The 22,764-nt window shown below is 46.6% G+C and overlaps 1 protein-coding gene across 2 annotated transcripts; it reads right to left on the bottom strand.

Annotated features, from left to right (window-relative positions):
• Positions 1–206: 206 nt before the first annotated feature.
• Gata3 (GATA binding protein 3) lies at positions 207–21,520 on the bottom strand. 2 transcript variants are annotated; one of them, XM_034510288.2, is made up of 6 exons: positions 21,199–21,520; positions 20,117–20,756; positions 17,184–17,720; positions 11,546–11,688; positions 5,894–6,019; positions 207–990 (listed from the first exon to the last, which is right to left on the bottom strand). In XM_034510288.2, the coding sequence occupies exons 2-6, from the start codon at positions 20,355–20,357 to the stop codon at positions 706–708; spliced, it is 1,332 nt and encodes a 443-aa protein (XP_034366179.1). In that variant the 5' UTR covers positions 20,358–20,756; positions 21,199–21,520; the 3' UTR covers positions 207–705. The 2 variants fall into 2 exon arrangements, with proteins under 2 accessions (XP_034366179.1, XP_034366178.1); XM_034510287.2 differs by having other exon boundaries at positions 11,546–11,691; positions 21,199–21,517.
• Between the last annotated feature and the right edge of the window lie 1,244 nt (positions 21,521–22,764).

Below are 22,764 nucleotides of genomic sequence, written 5' to 3'. Positions count from 1 at the left end.
CACCGATTGCCCAGATCTGAATTTTTTTTTTTTTTTTTGGAGAGGCTCACAGCCTGAAACAAATGATTTGCCTACAACCTTTTTTTTTTTTTTTTTTTTTTTTTTTTGTTTTTTATTTATTTTTTTTTTTTTTTAATTTCTTTTTTTTCTTCCCCCTCCCCTCATTTTTTTCTTTTTTTTTTTTTCTTTTTTCTTTTTTTTTTTTTTTTAATGCATCAAACAACTAAAGGGAAACAAAACTGACAGCGTGCCCATTTGGACATCAGACTTAGTTTCTTCTGTATCTCCATACCTTATTCTCCCTATATTCCTTAAAATTCTTGGCGTCCTTCATGCCTTTCTTACAGCTATCCAGGTACAATAAAGTCTTCCTCAAATGTACAGTATTTCTTACAATATAAGTTATATGCAATGTTCAGCAATATTTTTTTTCACAGCACTAGAGACCCTGTTAAATAGGGAATATGAGTCTGAATGGCTTATTCACAAATGGGATCCGGATTCAGTGGTTGGAACGCAGACACCACCAGGGAGCTCCTTTGAAAAAAGAAGCTAACATTTTGCTTTCTGTCTTCAAAAACACAGATCTGTCGCTTTCGGGCTTCATGATACTGCTCCTGCGAAAAACCGCAAGTAGAAGGGGTTGGAGGAACTCTTTCGCAGACTCAAGACTCCTCGTGCGTGTGGAGCAGGGCTCTGCCTATCTTAACCCATGGCGGTGACCATGCTGGATGGATGGTGAGGTCCGAAGGAGAGGCCGGAGGGTGGGTGCATGGGCGTCGGTGTGGTCAGCATGTGGCTGGAGTGGCTGAAGGGGGAGATGTGGCTCAGGGACGACATGTGTCTGGAGAGAGCGGCCGGGTTGAAGGAGCTGCTCTTGGGGAAGTCCTCCAGCGCATCATGCACCTTCTTGCACTTTTTTGATTTGCTAGACATCTTCCGGTTTCGGGTCTGGATGCCTTCCTTCTTCATAGTCAGGGGTCTGTTAATCTAAACAAAGATCAATTTTTTTTTTTTTTTTACTTTTTTGCTGCCTTTGAAATGATAAAAAGCTTTTGCACAGTATCAGAGCCCTGTTCTCTGCGCCCCCCCCCCCCTCCCAGGCTAGGGATGTGTTTTTGTGGTGGTTGCCTCTTCTTCCTACCTGTTCCTTCCTACTTTCCAGAGACGCAGGTACTGCAGGTCCCGCAGGTACTGCAGGTCCCGGAGCACCGGGCTTCTGATTCAGCTTCTACTGCTTTCAAAGCCCACAGACCCCAAGCACAATTCAGCTAAGCTCATCAACATCTGATGAGGGAAGTTGGCACGTTCAGGGCCCACCTAGTATCCAGTATTTGATGACTAAAATGTGAACACCTGTCTTACTTACTTAAGATTTCCCTAAGGGCCGGGCAGTGGTGGCGCACGCCTTTAATCTCAGCACAGAGGAGGCAGAGGCAGGTGGATTTCTGAGTTCGAGGCCGGCCTGGTCTACAGAGTGAGTTCCAGGACAGCCAGGGCTACACAGAGAAACCCTGTCCCAAAAAACAAAACAAAACAAAAAAGATTTCTCTAAGGTAGTTCACGAGAAGATGGCTGATCTAGGTCGCCAGACACCATTTTGTTTACTTCTCTGGGACTTGCCACAGAGAGCCAGACGGAGAGAAGCTTCCTGTGCTGAAATCTATCTTTCTGGGAAACTAGATCTCCTGTGCCCCCCCCCCCCCCCAATATCTGGCTGTCATACTCTTCTACCTGGCTTTTTCATTCAAAGGATGATGTGCTAGAAATCTTTCCCCTGGAAATGTGTGCATTCTGAGACTTTGGAGGGAGGAGGGTTCTAGGGATGAAAACCAGGGCCTCACCCTGTAGGAGCTACATCCACAGCCCTGGAAACTGTGCTAAAGCTGTATGCTTTTCCAAAGGATAGCCCTGGGCCCACATCATCCAACACACCCTCAGTGCTTGAAAGCTGCTGCTTCCCCCACACACACCTGCTTCTGCACGAGCAACTAAAACCAACCAATCAACAATGATTTAATAACAGCCAACAGGACCCAAAGTCCTTTGATGGCTTGTAAGGACACTCATGGTCACACATAAAAACATGTGAATGCATCAAATAAAGATGCAAAACCCTACTCTGGAGATTTGCAGGACACGCTGGCATGTACTTAGAATGCAGAGACAGGAAGATTTGGAGTTTTAGGCTAGCATGGGCTACTAGTAAGACTCTCACTGAAGGAGAGGGGTAGGAGAGAGGGAGGGAGGGGGAGAGGGAGGGGGAGAGGGAGAAGAGGGAGAAGAGAAGAGGGAGAAGAGGGAGAAGAGGGAGAAGAGGGAGAAGAGGGAGAAGAGGGAGAAGAGGGAGAAGAGGGAGAAGAGGGAGAAGAGGGAGAAGAGGGAGAAGAGGGAGAAGAGGGAGAAGAGGGAGAAGAGGGAGAAGAGGGAGAAGAGGGAGAAGAGGGAGAAGAGGGAGAAGAGGGAGAAGAGGGAGAGGGAGAGGGAGAGGGAGAGGGAGAGGGAGAGGGAGAGGGAGCACTAGGCTTTGATACTGGAACATCCTTTTGGTTCCTAAGTATCCTTTACTTTGGGAACCCGGAATCAAGCATGGGACTTTATACAAAACTAATAAAGGCCTCTCTTCACAAAGGGCCAAGCAAGTGAATGTCACCAGCACACATCTGCTGCAAAGAATTAGCTGCATTTCTGGCTGTGTTTCCAGGGATGCAACCAAGAATCTTGATGAGCGGTAGGCAGTCCCGCCTAGCGTCCTAAAGGTAAAGAACCCCAGTGGCCTCAGATGTGGAGAAAAGGAATGCCTGGGCTCCAGTAGTCATCCTCCTTTTCTGAGGCTTAACATGACAGGTGAGGAAGAAAAGATCCAAAAAGCTCAGAAGGACCAAGTTTCTAGGTACATTAAGCACCTGACTTCCCAGGGCTGGCAGAGGTCACCAGAAAGGGCTACAGAGCCCTACACTGGAGCCTCATACCTTATTTGTCCCTGTGACGGGAAGACGGGGTGAGGAAAAGCCAAAGAGCCAAAGTCAGTGCCAGAAAAATGTCTCAGGGCTCCTTCTCCAGGTTGTCAGGAAGATAAAGCCGCCGCCCACGGAGATGACAGGTATCCACCCCACATCAGGCCTTCCCTAAGATAATGTCTAGATACACCACTGTGTACAGCGATCACTAGATGTACACAGCCAGATATCTACATATAATATCTGGTTACACCAATAGCTACACGGCCACAGATAGCTAGCTAGTCACAACACACCTAGATACGCTGATGCAGAGATAGGTAATCATCTAAACACTTAGATAAGGGGAGAGGAGCCCATGGTGTACATGTGCAGACACAGTATGGGCAGAGGAAAGAAAATGGCCTTAGATTATTATCTCAGTGTTAAATACACCGAAGTTGCCTCCCTTAACGAATCCGTGCTAAGCCAAATGGCAGAAAACAAAGAAGGGGGAGGAGGAGAGGGAGGAAGAGGAGGAAGATGAGGAGGAGGAGGAAGAGAAGGGTGAGGAGGAGGAGGGGGAGGAGAAGCAAAACTATGCATGAGAATTGAGAAAATTCTCTCCCCTCATGATAAGCTTGTAACTGTAGCACTTGGAGACTGAAGCAGGAAGGAGTAAGGAAAGTGCACTAGTCAATAGGTTGAGAGGGAGCATGACTCAGCACTCGCCTCCTGCATCAAGCCCTTCATTCCGTCCCTGCTGCCCCACAGGAGAAACCATCAACGTCCAATCATTATCATTCAAAAATACGCATAGTTAGGTGAGAAACCAGCTTCATCATAGCTCTCCACCACTGCTCAAAGCAGTATGGGGAGCTAGTTTCCTAGAATTCTATGACTCCATGGAGGTGGTAGAGAAACACACACATGGCAGTTCATGGAGAGCTTGTGACACTGCGAAGTCAGATTGTTTTACCAAGTAGTTGTGACACCCTGCACACTGTATGTATGTGCTTTCCTAGTACAGCTGAAATCGAGTCTTTGCCCTGTCTACATTGTGGGGCTTCTGAGGCTCCCGTGCCATCAAGTACCATGGACACTCTTAGCTAGAAGTTGTAGCTCAGAAAATACCCCTACAGGCTGTAGGGAGATATAGAGAGGGTACCAAATGCTAACTGTAACCACGAACATTTCTAACTCCTCTACCTCACATTTGAAAGCCGGACTTGATTTAACTGCTGCTAAACCCGTGTATGTCACGGCCCCAGGAGTAGGGGAAGAGCAGCAGATTCTCCTTAGGAGGCCTCCGGATTCCTCATTCTGAGTAACACTGAAGGGGACCATGTCAAGATATGTAAATTTAGACTCCAAAGGAATCTCAGAAACTTTATCCCAGAAAGGGGTAGGGGAGTTGGCTTCCTCTTCGGTTCCCAGGTATTCCTGGGTAAAGTGAGTTACTTCAAGAATAGCCACAAGCAAAAATTTCTGCTTCTTCCTCATTCCTCCCAGACTCTGCCAAAGGTAAAGGACTTCAGAAGAGTCAGGTAAAGTTGAGGAACAAGAGAGTAGTGACTTCTGGGTGGGGAGGGGACAGGGTTAGGAATAACTATACATTTCAGGTTGTTTTCTGTTACATAGTGAGTTCAAGGCTACCCTGGGCAATATAAAACCCTGTCTCAAAAAAAAAAAAAAAAAAAAAAAAAAAAAAAAAAAAAAAAGGGCGGGGTGTGTCTGTGGGTAGAGCCATCTAGACTCTAGTGAGTAGCAGTTACCTTATGCTAATAAGGTCTAGAAGGCAGAAGTAACCATTTCTTTTTCCAACCATTCTAACCTTAATTCTTCCCCCTAGTTGTATACAAATGAAAAACTGGTTGGGACAGGGACAATTAATAAAATTTCAGTTCATGTTTGTCGTACAGGGGACCATTTGTAGTTCACAGCACAAGGACAGCCAAGGCTTTGTGTCCCCATCAGTAACCAAATCTATCTGTCCTAGTTGGCTCAGAAATGGATGGCAGAACCACATGTTTATATTTATTCATCTTCTTCCCTTCCTCCTGCAAGGGAGGTCGACTCCCTCACCCCACCCCAGCCCTCCCCCTATCTCATGAAAGGGAACATCAAAACAGAACTATGATTTCTTGTTTGGTTGGTTTTTGTTGTTGTTGTTTTATTTTTTACATAGGGTCTCTTTAAGTAGTCCTGGCTATCTGACAATTCACTATTTAGATCAGACTGGCTCAGAACTCACAGTCTACCTGCATCTGTCTCCCAAGCACTGGAATTAAAGGCAAGGTGCCACCTGATCTTGCTTTAGAACTGATCATTTTCCTGTTTTCCAAGACTTTTCCCCTAAAATGTCCACAGGTCTATGATATTTACCAGGTGCTAACCTCACATAAAAACTGTCAAAAATATACTAAATGGGGAGTAGGCTGTATTCTTTGCTGTTGTTGTTTTTGAGGCAGGATCTTGCTATGTAGCCTTGGTGGGCCCAGTTCTAGCTATGTAGGCTGTATTGGCCTCCAACTCATAATGGTCTTCCTGTCTCAGTTTTCTAAATACCAGGATTATGGGCATGCTACTAAACCTGTGTTCCCTCTCTGTCTCAAACCCCTTCCATCTCAGCAAAGATGTTTTCAAAACTATGTGTGGCCATATGTAGTGACACTCATCTATAATCCTGCCACTCTGGAAGCTGCCACAGAAGGACCAGAAGTTTAAGGACAGCCCCCTCTACACGAAACATTCAAAGCTAGCCTGGGCTATATAAAACATGTGTCTCAGAAAACCAAGAAATACAAATAATAAACTCAGTCCTAACTGACAGGTTGCTTAGCTCCAAAGAAGATGACTGAAACCCATCAGAAATCTAACTGCTAGTAAAGTTTCAAGGTCGTGGTCAGGATCCCTCCCCACCCACCATCCCGGCTGGTTCCAGTCTCACTTACATTGTGGAGCTTGTAGTACAGCCCACAGGCATTGCAAACGGGGTCCCCATTAGCGTTCCTCCTCCAAAGGGTGGTGGTGGTGGTTTGACAGTTTGCGCAGGATGTCCCTGCTCTCCTTGCTGCAGACTGGGGGGTGGGGAGAGAGGAGAGGATAAAATTGGAACACACAGTAAATATGTTGGTAGAGCTATGAAGACCGGCTTGGAGACCAAAAAAAAAAAAAAAAAAAAAAAGACATTGAAATCAAAACTAGCAAGTGTGCCACATGAAAGTCAACAAGATCCCAGATCATCCTTGAGAAGAAAGATGCAGCCAATCTAGACTCTTGGGTCTCCACAGGCAAATACCAACCTTGCTCTCTTTAGGCACAGAACTAAGGGAGAAGCAGGATCTCAGTGCCACCTCTTTGGGAACATTACCAGCTCCCTCCAACCCCAAGTTCTATATCTTTTAGAGTGACAATTTCCAATTAGCCAGGCTAATTTGGGCACCAAGCTCTTCGTCATTTCCATTCATCACTCCCAGGCCCACGTGACTTCTTTTTCAAGAAAAGACAATCAAAACCATTGATTTCTACCTCAGCTACTGGCTGACACGGGACAGTAAGAACAAAGAAAAGGAAGGGAGAGCTGAGCTGGGAAGCCACTTGTTAGATAGATACCGCTCCCCCCACCCCCCATACACACACACATCAAAAATTGTTAAATTAGCTGGGCATAGTGGTGCCTGCTGGAATTTCAGCACTCTGAGGCTGAGGCAGGAGGATTACTGCTAGCTGAGGATACATGGTGGGAAAGGAGAGCAAGTGAAAATAAGCTATGCTGATACAGATGTGGAAAGAGAGCCTAATGAAACCCAATACTGTGCATGCCAAACTAAAATAATGATTTATATAGAGATGAATAAGTACAGATATTTTAGGGACTACTTCACACACACATACACACACAAGTTGATTCTGTAGAGTAGGGTTCTACATAAGAGATTTTATCCTTTCAGAAGTGAGTGTGTATGTGTGTGCACGAATGCTCTTGTGTATGTGTGTATGATGTGTGTGTGCATGGGTATGTGTGTGTGATGCATTCAAGGTGCCATGATTTTGGAGCAGGACGTTCTGAGTCAACAAGCCCTGTGGCTCCATCACCCTGCTGCCATCCCACACAGCTGACAGTTTCAGATTTGCCACTCCCAGGATAGTCGCCCTTGCTGTCCTTAGGTAGGTAGCCATCAGGTAATGAGACAATCCCAAAACGAAATGATATTTTGATGACTTAGTAGAAATCCTGAACACGCCCTTCCCAGCCAGCTCTAGTTTCCCACCACCTGGGTGAAGTTACGCATTTCCTATCTGTTGTTCTCTGGGGAGGTGGAAAGCAGCCACAGGCCAAATATCAGCCTCATGTTGAATTTTAATCCCTTGGTTTTGTAGATTTGGTGGCTCACTCACACCTGCTATTCCTGCACCTGAAAACTAGAAAGGCTGAAGCAAGACTGCAACCAACGTGAGGCCAGCCTGGGCTATACAGAAAGTTTCAGGCTAGTGTGGGCACAAAGAGAGATCCTGTCTCAAAAGTTAAATTAAAATGTCCTTAGTTCTGCTGTTTTTTTTTTTTTTTTTTTTTAACAGGGAGAGATTTCTTTTACCTTTCGTGCGTGTGAATTTATCAGCCGACTTTTCTACGCACATTTTCTTAATGAAAAATTAAACTCAGAACTATTGAAAGAAAATGGACCTGTGGGCTATTAAGATGGCTCACGGTTAAAGGCACTCACAACCAAGGCTGACAACCTGAATTAGATCCCTAAACGTGAGTGGTGGAGGGAAAGAACCGAGTTATACAGGTTGTCCTTTATGTACAACCGCGAGCACGAGCACATGCACACAAGTGCGTGTCTTTTTCGTACAACCCCGCGTGTGTGCGCACACACAAAAAGTTAAAAGAAAATGGAGCTGTCACTTCTAACACACTTCCCTCTTTCTCACCCTGAAAAGAAAATGTTAACTCAAAAATGAGTCTGGATCCTGAGCTCAAAATTAATAGTAAAGAAACAGAACAAAAGACAAAGCGTTCAGTTGCATTTTAAAAAAGTTCTGGAAACTGGAGAGTCAGCTCAGTGGATAGGCTGTTTAACAACAGCAAAAGGCCTGGGCTGTATCCCCAGCACCCCAAAAAAGAAAGACAAGAAAAGTAGAGAAAACTAGAAAGGAAGGAAGAAAAGAGGAAGTGGGGAGGGAATGGAAGCAAAGAAGGAAGAAGGAAGGAAAATGGATCCTGGTATGATTTTAAGAACATGAAACTAAGAACTACATTGTCCTTGCCTTATTCTCTATCAGTTCTATATCAAGCACAAAGCTGCAGCAAACATGTTTGGAAACCGAGTGGCAATTTTGAATTCAGCAAATATATTTCCTTCCTTCCAAACCTCTATGGTATCCTCCAACCAAAGTCCTGAGGGCTTTAAATAGCCAAACTCAGACTTTTTTTTTTTTTCCTCCCCAGTAATTCTTTTTGGGATTGTAAGGAGGTGAAATTAAAAACAGTCATCGTGGAGAAGGTGATGCCCGTTTTGAAAACCAGCCACTCAGACCCGAGAGCGTTGATGCTGATTCTGGTGCCTTTGGCCACCTGCCTTTGTGAAATGCGATCATTTAATACTTAAATAACCATTTCCCTCTTCTGCTCTCTGGAAAAAAGTCCTACTGAAAACCAACGCCTAATCAGTTGTGACAATTATGTTACATGTGATTATTATCACCTTCCAATGGCATTTCAGAAGAAATATTCACATAAAGCCCAACAGTGTCCACTCAGGCAAGCAGCGTTCCCAACCCAATAATTTTGAATATCTAATGTAAATATATAACACCAACTAGTACAATGAGCACTCCAAAGAAAGAACTCAGTACACATATAATTAATCCTTCACACTATATTGTAAATATCATTAAGAACACACGAGTGCCAGACACATGTCAGTTAGACAGAGTTTAGGCAAACTTAGAGAACTGCGCAGAGCCACACTGCTGGACTTAGTCACAGAGGCATCAAGAAGTCCTTAAATTAGGCAAGCCACTCAACCCTTCCTAGTTGTAAAACATAAGATAATGTTGGAATACTAGTGTGTGTGGTGAGGGGGGCTATAGATCTGGCCATCAGTTATCTCTTCTATGTCAGTGTTAGATTTGTATCTCATGAAGAAGCTAGCTACGTTATGAGCCGAGTCATCATCAGTGGGGTCTGCAAATTCGGAAGAGAAAACTAGCAAGCTAGAAAGGCAGAGCCAAAGGGAAGGGACAGGACTGTAAGAAAGCAGAAAATACGGCTCCAGGTCCTTAACATGCATGAGCCTGGGCTTCTATACTCCAGCACGAAGGTAGGAAAAGGAAAGAAAAAAAAAAAAAAACCTGAAAAGTTCAACATGTTTGGAATTAGAGCGCATCTAATGGAGGAGGGGCTGGTGTGACAGCTCAGAGCATAAGGGTGCTGAGGGTGAGCCTGATGCTACAGGTTCAATCCCCAGAACTCCCAGAGTGAGAGAACACTAACTCTTCCTGCAACTGATCTTCTGACACACAGACACACACACACACAGACACACACACACACACACACACACACACACCAACCACCAACGTCAAAGAGAGAAAAGAACCGTCTCTGTGTAGCACATCAATTGTAATGGGATTGAAAATATCAGTACCCACCCCCAACCAGGAGAGACCATTAAGATAGACAGCTTAACCTGAGACAGCCTGTGAACTCTAGAATTAAAAGCAATCATTACTCAGAGTTCCACAGACTTCCTATGAAAGGTGAGTAAAGGCAAACCTATATAAACTGGCAGTAGAGCCTTCCCCTGCGTTCTCGGTACAGCCATAGAAACTCTCCACCGTCCATCAGAAAACTCCAATTTTTCAGAACTTTTTAAACTGATTTTTTTTCTTTTTTCTTTCTTTCTTTCTTTCTTTTTTTTTTTTTTTTTTTTTTTTTTTTTTTTTTTTGGTCTTTAAAATTAAAAACTGCAATTATACCACAACTTATTTCAACGAGAAGGTTTTTTATTTCTTTCTTTCTTTTTTTTTTTTTTTTTTAAGGCCGGGCTCTGAATGATTCACGGCATTCTTCTGTGGTGTGCTCACACTCATTCAGAGCTAACACCTCCAGCCATTTTTTTTTTAATGCTTCTTGTTCTGATCGGTCTAAACATCTTGATGTTTAAGTTGGGGAAGCTGAGTTGTTGTTTATGAGTTATCTCTAGCACTCAGATATCCGGCAGCTTTTTCCTAGGAAGTTCGCTTTGCACATAAAAGAAAGGAAAAAAAAAAAAAAAAAAAAAAAACCCTAAACTGCATGGGGGGGGGGTTGAGACTGTTAGAGAAAAGAGCAAAGATCAGATAGGATGAGGCCTAGAGATCTAAGATTGCCAAAAAAAAGAAAAAGAAAAAAAAAAGTTAAAGTCGTGTAGGCACTTCCACCCCTAGAAAGTTAGACTTTTTCTAAAGAGGATGTGAAAGGTGTTAAATCGTGTTGCTGTCTAACAGGGAAGACGAATAGTGCTTTAAGGAAGGGGGGGGGGTGTCTCATCTGTTCCGTTTTCTGCTCCACTTTTTCTCCTTAGAAACTGCATGGGGAAATTCTTAGCCTCTGTTCGCTTGCTTGCTTGCACAGTGAGCTTCAGCTTTCTGATCTGGCCTGTGCATGGTCATCCCCTGCTAACCACTCTTACTGCCCCAGGTACACACACTCATACCAAGGTTCCGGAGTCAAGTTTACAAACAAACACCTCCTGTTTGACTCCTTTCTAAATGCTCAACGGATTGAGGTTCTCTCAAGGATTCCTAATTATCAAAAAGCTCAGGAAAGAAGGAGTGTGTTCGGTGGAGCAGGAAACTCTCATGCTACGGAGAGTGGTTCAAGAGAAATAAAAGCAAAGATGAGACCGCAAGTCAAGACAGGAATCACACATATAAAGTCTTCAAAGTGTCAGACCAAGAAGCAGAAAAATACCAGAGACTGATTCTAAAATTCAGTTAAGTCACCATCAATCCCATGGCCCTGGCTAGCTGTAAACTCAGTATGTGGCTGAAGCTGGACTTGAACTCCTGATCTTGTGGTTCCAACTCCTAAATTCTGGGATTACAGGAGTGCACGATCACAATATGGAGTCCTATTAATCTTAATAGCATTGATATCAGAGGATCATCTACAGCCCTGGGTCTGGAACAACCTCCTCAAAGTCTTCTACAACTTCCATAGTATGCTCTAAAAGGTCCTGGGATATTTCATTCCCAACATTAAATTTCTCTGTGACACAGCAATTATTGACACGGTGGTCCTGATGTGGCTAAGCTTAGTTACTGGATTGGGAAATCTGTTTCAGATGTGATAACTGGCAAGTTAGTATCCTTAAATTTAAGAAGTTACTTAGCCATGAAAGATGAAAATAGGAAGTTTTTTTTTTCTGTATCTAATTTGAAAAAATATAAAAGGAGAAGAGATAAAAGAAATAAAAGGCGAAGGAGAAACAGTAAAAAGGAGGAAAAATAAAGAAGAGAAAGCAACCAGGCCAATTTCCTGCAGAAAGCCATCCTTCTCAGAGACATGAAAAACCCAAAACAGATACATGAGTTCAGTTCTTCTAAGAACTTACCAGCCTTCGCTTGGGCTTGATAAGGGGCCGGTTCTGCCCATTCATTTTATGGTAGAGTCCGCAGGCATTGCAAAGGTAGTGCCCGGTACCATCTCGCCGCCACAGTGGGGTAGAGGTTGCCCCGCAGTTCACACACTCCCTGCCTTCTGGAAACAAGGTCACAGATAAGTCACTTAGGGAAGGAATGCGTACCAAAAGGAAGTAACACTTAGAATGATGAGGGAGGGTCTGTGAGATCCCTCAGTGGCCTGGCACTTGCCCCAAGCCTGCAAATCTGAATCCCATCCATGAGATATACAAGATGGTAGAAAAGAACCAACTCCCCAGACACATAATGAGATCAGAAGGGAAAATAAAACCAAAAGCATTTCAAACTCTTGGGAGTGGGGAAACGATTACAAAGTGATCCAAAGTTGCAACCCTCTGGGCCTGACTTAACTCTTCCCGGCTACAAACACACTGCAGGTGAGTAAATTTGACATGTCCCACTTGGTGAGGAAGATAGAGCAGGAAAAGAAGGAGGGAGACTAAACCTTAAAACATTTCCCTAAGAACATGCTGTGCGCAGATCAGTCAGTGGCCAAAGCCAAAGACTTCTTTCATTTTCTTCAAAAGGAAAAGTAAATGAAGCAAGGGACAGTGACCCAGTTCATCACCAAGCCCTTCTATATAGACTGACTCTGTAGCAGAGATCAGGATGGAAAGAAAAGAAAGATTAACCAATGGCTAGAGAGATAAACAGATAATAGACGGATGTACACATGGATCAGTTGGCTGATCAAGTGGCTAAAACTTCACATTTTTTAACTTCCAATAAAACTATAAATTCCCCTCATTCCAAAGTCGTCAATTAAGGCCCAGCAGGATTGACTCATGCGATACCCTCACAACTTCCCTGTCAAAAAATGCCAACATTTCCCATAGGTTTGAAGCGGCTATTAGATGAATTAAAGTCAGACTCTAGCCCAGCCTGGCTAGACAAGGGCTGATGGAAGGAAACACAGACCAGCCTTTAGGCAGGAGATCTGCAAGAGGGGAAAAGCCAGGAGAGAAAAGGGCAGAAGAGACAGAATGAAGGTCAGACACAGATTAGGAGGAGAGGTAAGTTAGTCAAGAGGTGGGGGGGATGTCAGTCCCCTCATTAACTAAGGCGGGCTGCAGCTTCTCTTTTTCCAAAACCACAAATAAACAAACAGAAAACCAGCCCAGCCAGGTTTGTTCACTCTCAGAAGCAGAGTTAAAGCCAGACAGGGACCCACTCCAGAAAGTTCCTCAGTAGAAATGGATCCCTGGGGAAAAAAAAAAAAAAAGTGGCCAAAGAGACTTCTTTCCAACATCCGAAGGGGGAAAAGATTCTGTCTAAAAGAACCTCTTCTACTTGTGGAGAGAGACTCTAGAATGCTTAGTTCCTCAAGCCAAGAAGGGAGTAGAGACCCCAATCTCCAGGAGCAAGCAGCTCAACTCCAGAGGGTCTACCACAGAAGTGAGGCAAGGTGATGAGGGGGAGACATTCAGGGTAGATGGGAAAATGGAGATTAGCTTTGAGGGTGTCTAAAGCTATACCTTTATAGAAGGGCACTTGTCTACCACGTACAAGGCACTGGGTTTGATGCCCTGCACTTAAAGGGATCCCTATGTTTTGAGAGATTAATCAATGACAAACAAAGTAAAGAAAGAAACTCCAGAAGATCAATTGGAAATTCTGGCTTCCCAGAAAAGGAACAAAATCTACCTTGAGAGGAAAAAGACTTAATGATTTTTAAAAGGCCCTAGATCAAACCCAAAGGAGCTAGGGGTATTCACACGTGTAAGCCTGTCACACCACCTTCTCCAGGGACAATTCTAAGAAGTTATCACTACGATTTAACTCCAACCCTCTCTACCAAGTGGCCAGAAAACCATGAAAAATATTCTCTCATTTCACCGTCCTCATTACTCAGGGACCATGTGTAAACATGCCTTTGCAAAAAAAATGATTTAAGCAGAGATATTTTTTTTTCTCAATCCGGATTACAGAAAAGGCTCCTTAGCTTAGGGAGAAGTCTTTCTTCTTATCCTAGTTATATCTAGTCCCCTGGGACTAGATATAAAACATTACATGTACAGTCAAGGGTACTTCCCTAGGAACTAGGTTAACTTTTTCTGGTTCCCTTCATAGGTCCTGGGGTGCTTCATACTCAGACAACTTTCACATAGGATCAAACTCTGACGGTATGGGGGTGATGAGGAGGTACCAGCCGTAGAGCCATGGCCAAGGAGGCATTTTGGCTTTGGCTTCTCAAATGCCCACTGAATCCACAGCTAGCACGCCAGAAGAGAGCAGCATAGGCCATGAGCCAGCCAAAGCCTGCTTTTTAATCCTGTCTGCACAGGGGCCACATAGGTTCCCTTCCCTGCATAAGCACTGTGCAGAAAGTCACACTGAAGCTTGCTGGCTACATGTTCCCTGCACCAGGCCCAACAGAAGAGTAGTAAAGAGGCTGGTTGCCTCTGTGCAGCATAAATACCTAGGCACCCTGACCCCGCTGAGGGGATCTCCCAGCCTGTGGCCAGGCTGATTTCCTTTCCTTTGTCAGGCAGGAGGGAGGAAGACAGCTTCCTTTTCAGAGGGCTCTTGAAAGCAAAGAACTACAACGGTTGCTCTCAGGCACAGCCCTGCACAGTAGAGCAATTTTCTGTCTTGATTCACTCCATACGTTTTTTGGCTGTACTGCCTTGCGTGGGTTTTCCTCTTGTCATTTCTCCTTGCCTCCACTGTGACTTCAGCACACAGCCAATTTTCCTAATGGAGGGGCCGACTCTCCTGCTTTCTGTCTTCCTCTTGCCTCTCCCCCTGTCTGCTGTGAGCTGCCAGGCAGACACCTCTCTTAGGTGACAAGAACCACAGAACGGTGAGGCCTCTTGACATTCAACAGCCATTTTCAAATGCCCCTTGGGCTTCTGACCGAAACCCTGAAACTGGGCTGTGTAGGAGCAGGAGGGTAAGACATTTTTCTCAGGAAAGTGGAGGGGGATACCCACATCTAAAACATGGTCAGGGAAACTGAGGGAAAAAAATGGTGGGGGCGGGGGAGGGGTTGAAGGGAGCAGCAGCAGCAGCAGCTTTGTCTTTTGTTCACAAAGATAGATCTGAGACCAAGACCAAGACCGAAAGCAAAGACATCAAGAAAGCAAGGCAGGCCCTGACCACAGCTTTCTCCGAAGCACAGCAACAATCCTGACTAGCATCTCTTTTCTGTCTCCTCCAATAAAAGCATCTGCAAAGAGGAAAGAGAAAGGAAAAGGGGAGAGGGAGGGCAAGGTGGAGAGGGAAGGGAAGGGAAGGGAAGGGAAGGGAAGGGAAGGGAAGGGAAGGGAAGGGAAGGGAAGGGAAGGGAAGGGAAGGGAAGGGGGAGGGAGGGAGGGAGCTAAATCTAAGAGAATCCCTTCTACAAGAATTCTGACTAGTCTACCCTCTGCATCCTGCGGGCTTCTAGAAACTTCTCTCTATACTCCAAAAGTGCCATCTCCTCTGCAGGTCAGGCATACCACTCTGGCTTTTTATGACTGTGAGAAAGGAGTAACAAGGAGGAAATAGAAAGCCAAACTACAATAATTTCCCTCCACCAAAATAATAAATAAACAAACTTTATGCATAGGATCTGGTTTAGAAAGGGCCTAGTACTGACCTGCCTCTGCCCCTCACCCCTCCCATCCCCCTTCACAAGCTTAAAGACAGCAAGGAGAGAAAGAAAGGGATCAAACCAAGGACAAAAAGTGCAGAAAAACTAAATAGGTAGAAAAGAAACCTGGACATCAGAGTCTCTTGCAAAGTCAGAGTGCCCCCTCCCCCTCACAGCCACCACTTTAGCCTTAGAGACCAGGCTCGTCCCTGACCTCAGAGCCTCGCCAGTATAGAGCATTTTTGTTTTGCTTTGTTTTTAAACCCCATTGCAACTTCAAAACACACAGGCTTCTGTCCCTTGATCTCAGCCCTCCAGCTGAATGTTAGGAGGCAAACAGTCCCCCCTTTGGCTCTTTCTAGTCCACCGCCCTCACTTCCCACAAGCCCGGTTCTTGCCCAGGCACCTTTAGCAGACCACACTGCTCTCTCGGCTCTCCTTCCTCTAGCTCTCCTTTCGACTCTACCAACGAGGCTACCTCCTGCCTACTTTCATGTACTGAACATGCAGGTCTGAGTTTTTCTGTCGGCCTAACCGCATCCGGACTCTATTAAAGTTCCTGGCCCAGGATAAACAATGCAACTGTCGCGTGCAGCCGTCTGAAAATAATTGGATTAGCTAAAACATATCAACTAAATAGAGACAGTCCTGCTCAGGCAGTCAGAGTGAATGTCACCCTGGGAAGAAAAACAGAAAGAGAAAGGGGAGGAAGAAAGAAAAAAGAAAATCCTGAAACTGTCTTCTTGGTCACTGGCCCCCCCAGTACCCTAAAGTCTTCCAAACCTAAGCACGTCCTAAGACTGCTCATCAACCTTTATACACAAGGGATTGTTTTTGTAACCATTGTGATCTGTGTAGTTGATATGGCCCAATCTGAAATGAACACACCTTAGGAGACATAACAATCTTCACAAAAAAATTCTTTCTAAAAATACACTTCAGTCTGATCACAATCTCATCTGAATGAAAGGCTTCCAGTAGCCACAAATTGAGAGCGAATTTGTCTTATTTCTAAAGCAAAGAAAAATTCTGCCTGTGTATGCTTTTCCTGCAATGACCTCAATAGAATAAATCTCTCAGTGTGCTAGGAAACACACTCTCTGCTTTTGAGGGAAAGGGGAAGAAAAAGCAGAGGCATACACACACCTGCAGGATCTTTTTCAGTCTATCTATCACACCTGGCTTCAAATCAACTCCCAGGAATCATCCTAAGCTGGGCCTCTGGCCCCTGTTAACACTGAATGCTCCAAAAGACACTGTAGGTAACTGACTAGATGGGACACTGGTCTTCTTTTGTCCCTGTATCCCACCAGAGAGCCACCTCCTGCCCTCAGAAGTTCAGCTAAGAGTCCCTTTTCCATGCAAAGCCTGCTCTCCTTTTACAAAGTGTCTGCCTCCTTCCCAAATGACACAAATACACACTTTATTTATACACTTCTCTATAAAGGACAGTCCTTGGCTATAGCCCCAGTGACCCTCTGTGAGTGAAGGGAAGAGGAACAGTCCCTTTGACAGAGGCCAAAGGGGTCATAGGAAGGACCTATGTTTGTTTAGGTTGGAGGAGGTTTCGTTTTAGCTTTAAACACTACAGATTTATTCCTGGAGCCTTCCATTTGGTCTTGGAAACTAAAGGGTAGTGGTTGAATCCAGAAGTCCCTCAGCAGACAGGAGGAGAGGGTCTCCATTTGTTTTTATTAGCCTTTTTTCTTTCCCAGCTCACTGGAGTGGGGAGGAGAGGATAGGGGGCTACAATTAGATCACATTTCCCCTCTGCTGTCTAAGTCAGTAGGAATTAAGGCACATCATATTCTTCCCAGGCTAGAGGAAAGGAAGAAAGTGGACTGGGAGATACCTGTAGCCCTCCCAGAGGCCCTTATTTTGGAGGAAAGGAAGGCCCCCTTTTCTGCCCTGACCTGGATGTAGTGCAAATAGGAGGGAGCCAAAGAAAGATTCCCAGGGGTGGAGATGGCGCTTACCTGTGCTGGATCGCGCCTTGGGCCTCGACTTACATCCGAACCCGGTAGGGGATCCTCCCAGCAGGCTGCTGGGTGGGAAGAGTCCGGAGCTGTACTCGGGCACATAGGGCGGATAGGTGGTAATGGGGTGGTGGGCTGAGGAGGAGGCCCCTCCCAGGGTGGTCATGCTGCCTCGGGAGTGAGACGTCTCCAGCTTCATGCTATCCGACAGCTGCACCTGATACTTGAGGCACTCTTTCTCATCTTGCCTGGCCGACCCGGCGGATCCCGGGGTGGACAGCGACGGGTCTGGGGACACGTCCTTCGGAGGGGTGGGCGGGAAGGTGAAGAGATGCGGACTGGAGTGGCCCGCGGCCAGAGAAGAGGATGAAGCCGGAGGGTAGACGGACAGAGGCCCCGGAGAGCCGTGGTGGATGGACGTCTTGGAGAAGGGGCTGAGGTTCCAGGGCGAGGCTGTGTGGTGGCTGCTCAGGGCTTTGCCGCCATCCAGCCAGGGCAGAGATCCGTGCAGCAGAGGCGGGCGGCATACCTGGCTCCCTGAGATGCCAGCGATGGCGGTGATTTGGCGGGGGAGGAGGAGGGAAAAAAAAGAATACCGCAGTGAGAGCTGCCCTGAGACACACCTGGAGATTTCCCCCCTGGCACCCCCTACTTCCCAGTCTGCAAACCTCCAGGCTCAACCGCAAATGAGCTCAAACATACTTTAATCTCCGTGGTCCCAGGAGTACCAGGCCCACATGCCTCAAGATAGAAGCAGACCCTGTCCACACTCTAAAACGAAAGACCCGGTCTTAATACTCCAGAGGAGTTGCAAGGACATGAATAAAGGTCTCTTGGCTTATTTGTCCTCTCCAAATGAAGTCTAAACCAGATTCCCCTGGGGTCTCTCTCTAGAACCTGCCTTGATTTATTGGTTTCTTTCAATGGCCCTGATTCTCCCACCGCAGACTTAATCCCAACCAGGCTGATAAGAGAGTCAGCGTGAATGATGGGCCCTGAACGGTGAAGGAGGACCACACCACTCCTCAAGTCCAGGGAGAGGCCCAGCTCCAACAGCCTACTGCAAGGGAAGTCAGGGTGCTTTTGAGAGTTAATGGCAGAAAACTTGAATGCTTGTTTAGAATTGGCAAAGCTGCTTCCAGAAGGCCCCGAGATGGAAATTTGCAAGGAAAATTTCATTGCCCAAACCCTTGAAGGTATCCATACCTAAATTCTGGGAATCCCTCCCATTCCCCATTTCTTTCCTCACCCATCTAACTCTTATAGGAAAGGAAAAGAAGCCCCCCAGGTCCTGGAGACTTTCCTGCTCACCGGGGCATTCTGTGAATTTTCACCTGAGACACAAAATTCCAGTGTATGTGTTTATTTCAAACGAAGGGTGACTCATATACACACTATGTTTAGCCTTCACTTAAAATACACAATGTTAAGGCGGTCATGAGTTATCCAAGCCCATACTCTCTGATAGGGTAACCTTTAAACTCCGAGCGCAAATCTACACCCTTATTGATCTTTCAATCCACTATCTGCCTCACCATTTGACATTCTAGTCAACCATTAAGAACAATACTGAAACTAAAATCTTAAGTGAGAGGAAGGGGAGGGGAGTGAAGAGAGATGGAGAATTCTCTTGAACGCCAAGGGTTAAGGTTCTTTTTTTTTTTTTTTAATGCAGGAAGTTGTATAGTAAATAACATTAGGTTTGATCTACCTCATTTCCACTTAACTGCTAATCTACACACAACCCGAGCAAAGAGCGCCCCATCCGCAGAAATGACTGTTTAAAACCTGGTGACTCTAGGGTAGAGGATGCCTGCTGGCCAGAGGGGCTAGGTCATAGGCGCCAAGGCTAGCTCTGAGGAGAAAGACCTGAGCAGACCTCTGGTTAGCTAAGAAAACCGTCCACCTTCTTTCCTTCAAAACCATTTTTTTTCCCACTCGTTTAAGCGCATAAACGCACAGCTGGGGAGTGTTAAGAGTCTCCTGTCTCAACCACACAAGGATGGGTTTCTTTCTTTCTTTTTCTCCTTTTTTTTTTAAAAACACCTCAGAACTCCCCTAAATTTCTCAAGGTGAATGGTCAGGGGGAGGAGGCAACTGGAAACACTCCTACTTAAAAAGAAACTTTGATGTAGCTTAAATCTTTGAGGAGCCCTTAAGAACTACTGTAGGCCGGAGAAAAAAATGCAGCCAGGATTGCTGGCAATTAAGCTAAAAGCAAAGACGTAGAAAAATTCTGTGTAGCCGGGAGTCTAAGCAAACCTGACTTAAACCTCTCTTCAGCTTAAGGGTTTCTCCCCCTGTACCGTGGCAACCACCAGATTCTCTTCCTCAGGCCACCGGTAGGTAGGAAACTTGCCTAAACTCAAATGCACTGGCTTTTGTGGGTGGGGAGCAAAAGAAAATAGAAATAAATACACGTGTTTGGGCCTTTTCTGAAATATAAATGGAGAAACAAATTGCAAGGCTCTGGTGGAAGACTCCTTCCACCAGATAGCTAGAAACTGGAAGCCCTTCGAAGGAGCCCAGTTCCAGTCCGGCCTGGCCCGAACTGCTGCCCGGCCTGAAAGGCTCGGCGCCTGCAGGCAGAGCTTGAGATTTCTCCCCGGCTGCAAAATCTACAACTGCTTGTGGACCAGGGCTGCATCTCGGCGCTTGCCAGGTGAGTGCCTGACCCAAAGGACACTGGCAAAAAGAGGTGCCTGCTGCACTCTTTTATATATGTATATATAAAAGCACTCTCTCAACTAGCGACACTACTTCCTCGCCCATTTCCGGGCCCCCAGTTTTTTTTTTTTTTTTTTTTTTTTAAATGAACTAGTAACACACTTAGGGGCTTTGGCTTACTCGGCCCAGCCAGAGTCTCTGGCGGTCTCCTGGACCCAGGAAAACAGGCGCGGATCCAGAAGGTTCCAGCACCAAGGTGGACTCACCGTGGTGGGTCGGAGGATACCTCTGCACCGTAGCCCTGACCGAGTTTCCGTAGTAGGACGGGACGTGGTTGCCTTGACCATCGATGTTAAAAAGTACGTCCACCTCTTCCGTCAGCGGGTACTGAGCCGGGTCCATGTACGAATGGCCGAGGCCCGGGTGGTGCGTGTCTGGGTGCTGTCCGTTGAGGACCGCGGGGTGATGGTGGCTCACCCAGCGCGGCTGGTCCGCAGTCACCTCCATGTCCTCGGCTGTGCTCGCGCCCTCTACGCCGGGCCCAGAACCCTCGCGGGTAGAGGGAGGGCTGTCGGCCTGGGAGGTCCGCGGACTCCTGCCGTCGGAGGCCCAGGAGAGGGGTCGTTTAATGGTTTGTTTGAAGTGAAGTGGATAGAAAAGGTGGGCAAAAAAGGACGGTTGAGGGAGGAAAGAAAAATCTTTGCGGGATAGCTTAGCAAAAGAAAGGAAGAAAAGAAAGAAAGGGGAAAGAATGCTAAAAGAGGGAGCCCCCCCCCCCAAAAAAAAAAGCAGACACGGAGGAATAAAGGAAAAAAAAAAAAAAGCAAAGAGAGAAAAAGGAATCCAAGTGTGGCCACACTGCACACTGGCTCCTTGGCGCTCAGAGACGGTTGCTCCTCCGATCACCTGCAAGGGAGAGAAATAGAGACCTGGATGAGCTCTAAGCACTTTTAACACCTGAAATTCTGGAGGGCACGAGGTCTTCTCGAGCTACCCGCAGGGCCGACTCACCCGGGACGTGCACACGCACGCGAAGACCCAGAGGGAAAGGAAGCCAAGCTCCCCAACACACCTCCAACACCCAGGCTCGCAGGAGCCCGGGACTGACTAAGCAATTAAAACTTAGGGACAAGTCCTCCCTGGAGGACACGGCCCCAGGATCTTTCCAACCACTACAAGTCCTCCAAAAGGAGAAAGCTGAACTTTTAGTTTATAAAAATCAATAAAAAAAACCAAACACACCACCAAAAAAAACAAACAAAAAAAAAAAAAAAAAAAAAATAAAATCAGTCCTTTCAAGAGGAGGGAGTGATATCAAACTTAAAAAAAAAAAAGTCACAATACCAACCTGAGTAGCAAGGAGCGGAGAGGAGGAGGAGGAGGAGGCGTGTGACCAGCCGGGTCAGATTGCGTAGCTCTCTAAGTCTCGTTCTCTGTCTCTCTCTCGCTCGCTCTCTCTCGCTCTCGCTCTCTCTTTTCCTCTCCCTCTCTCAGTATTTTTTTTTTTTTTACAGGGAATGCATTCTTTCTGAAACTATCAAGACGGCGCCAGGCAGCTCAGTGTTCGCAGACAGCTGTGGCGCGACGCAACTTAAGGAGGTTCTAGTGTCATCCGCGCCGAGGGGGAGGAGCCTGGCGCTGGCAGGAGGGGACACGATCCTCAGCACAAGGAAACTGCAACCCAAACCCGCTCCAGGACTTCACCTCCACCCCCATCCCATCGCCCCCACCCCCGCACACCGCCGCCCCTCCTCCCGCCCCTCTACTGACCGGAAAGGGGCGCCGCCAAGGGCCGCCTAGGGCAGAGGGGCCGCGGGCAGGGTGGGCGAGGCCCGCCCGGGCTTGGGGCAGAGGGGACAGGCAGGAGGGAATTCGCTCTCTGGCCCTTTAAATGTAGCAAAGCCGATTCATTCGGGCTCAGTAGATTATTCCGTACCAGTGAAACCCGGCCGCCCCATTCATAAAGCTAATTTCCATAAGCAGACTTTTCTTTTACACACTTTTTTTAAAAAATGAGCAAACTTTTAAATTAGGATTCAAGCTAGAATATTGTTTCAGTTTATATCAGCTTAGGGGCTATGTGCATGTAAAACTGATCAGAAAAGTTTCTTGGCAAAGTTACTGAAGATTTGCCTCCCGAACCAGTTTCCCGGGAGGCTGCTGAATCGCGCAAAAGACCTGGGCTTTGATTCGGACGCCCGCGTTATTGTTATGGTCTCCGCTTGCTTTCCCAAACCTCTCCAGCGCGAACAGCGTCAGCTGTTGCAGCTGTCTTTTTCAGATCTAATGATATAATCAATGCGTGCTTTTGACTTGAGTGACAACGTGATGCAAAAAAAAGCTGGATTGGTGAGACATAGGCTCGCTAGTCCCCGAAGTACGGTGTACAACTAACTTGATCTTTGCTGGAGTGGCCTAACTTTTTCCCTTCTCCCAGCTCGGGGTGCTACTTTATTCTGCTTTCACTCGAGGAAAACAGTCCCCTCCATAATCCCCAACCCTGACCTCCGGGGTGGAACCCAGCGGCAACTTTCCTGGACATGGTGGGTCTCTGGGTCCCGGTCTAGTGGGTGGGCAGCAAAGCTGACCCAAAGAGAGAAGTTGGAAGACGCCCAGTGGAGGGGGCGGGGCGGACGAGGGCGGGACCATTTCTAAGGACCAATCATCGGGAGATACCACGACCGGGTCGCAGTCGCCCCGCCCCATGGGCTCCAACCTCTGCGGCCCTGTTCCGTCCTTTGAGTCACTGCATCCCCTAGTGGCGTTGAGGTTTCTGCAGCCTGGGTCCAGAAAACACAGCCCGGATGAGGAAGGTCCGAAAAAGGCTTCGGGTGCACCCCAGGGCAGCGTAAGAGAAGGTGTTCCCGTTCCACCCTCGGGGCAGAGAGCTTCGCTTTGGAGGGTTACCGGAACT

Source organism: Arvicanthis niloticus, chromosome 8, assembly GCF_011762505.2.
Source record: "Arvicanthis niloticus isolate mArvNil1 chromosome 8, mArvNil1.pat.X, whole genome shotgun sequence".
Lineage (NCBI taxonomy): Eukaryota > Metazoa > Chordata > Mammalia > Rodentia > Muridae > Arvicanthis > Arvicanthis niloticus.
Note: the sequence above shows the minus strand (reverse complement) of the source record. Positions and strands in the feature narration are given on the sequence as shown.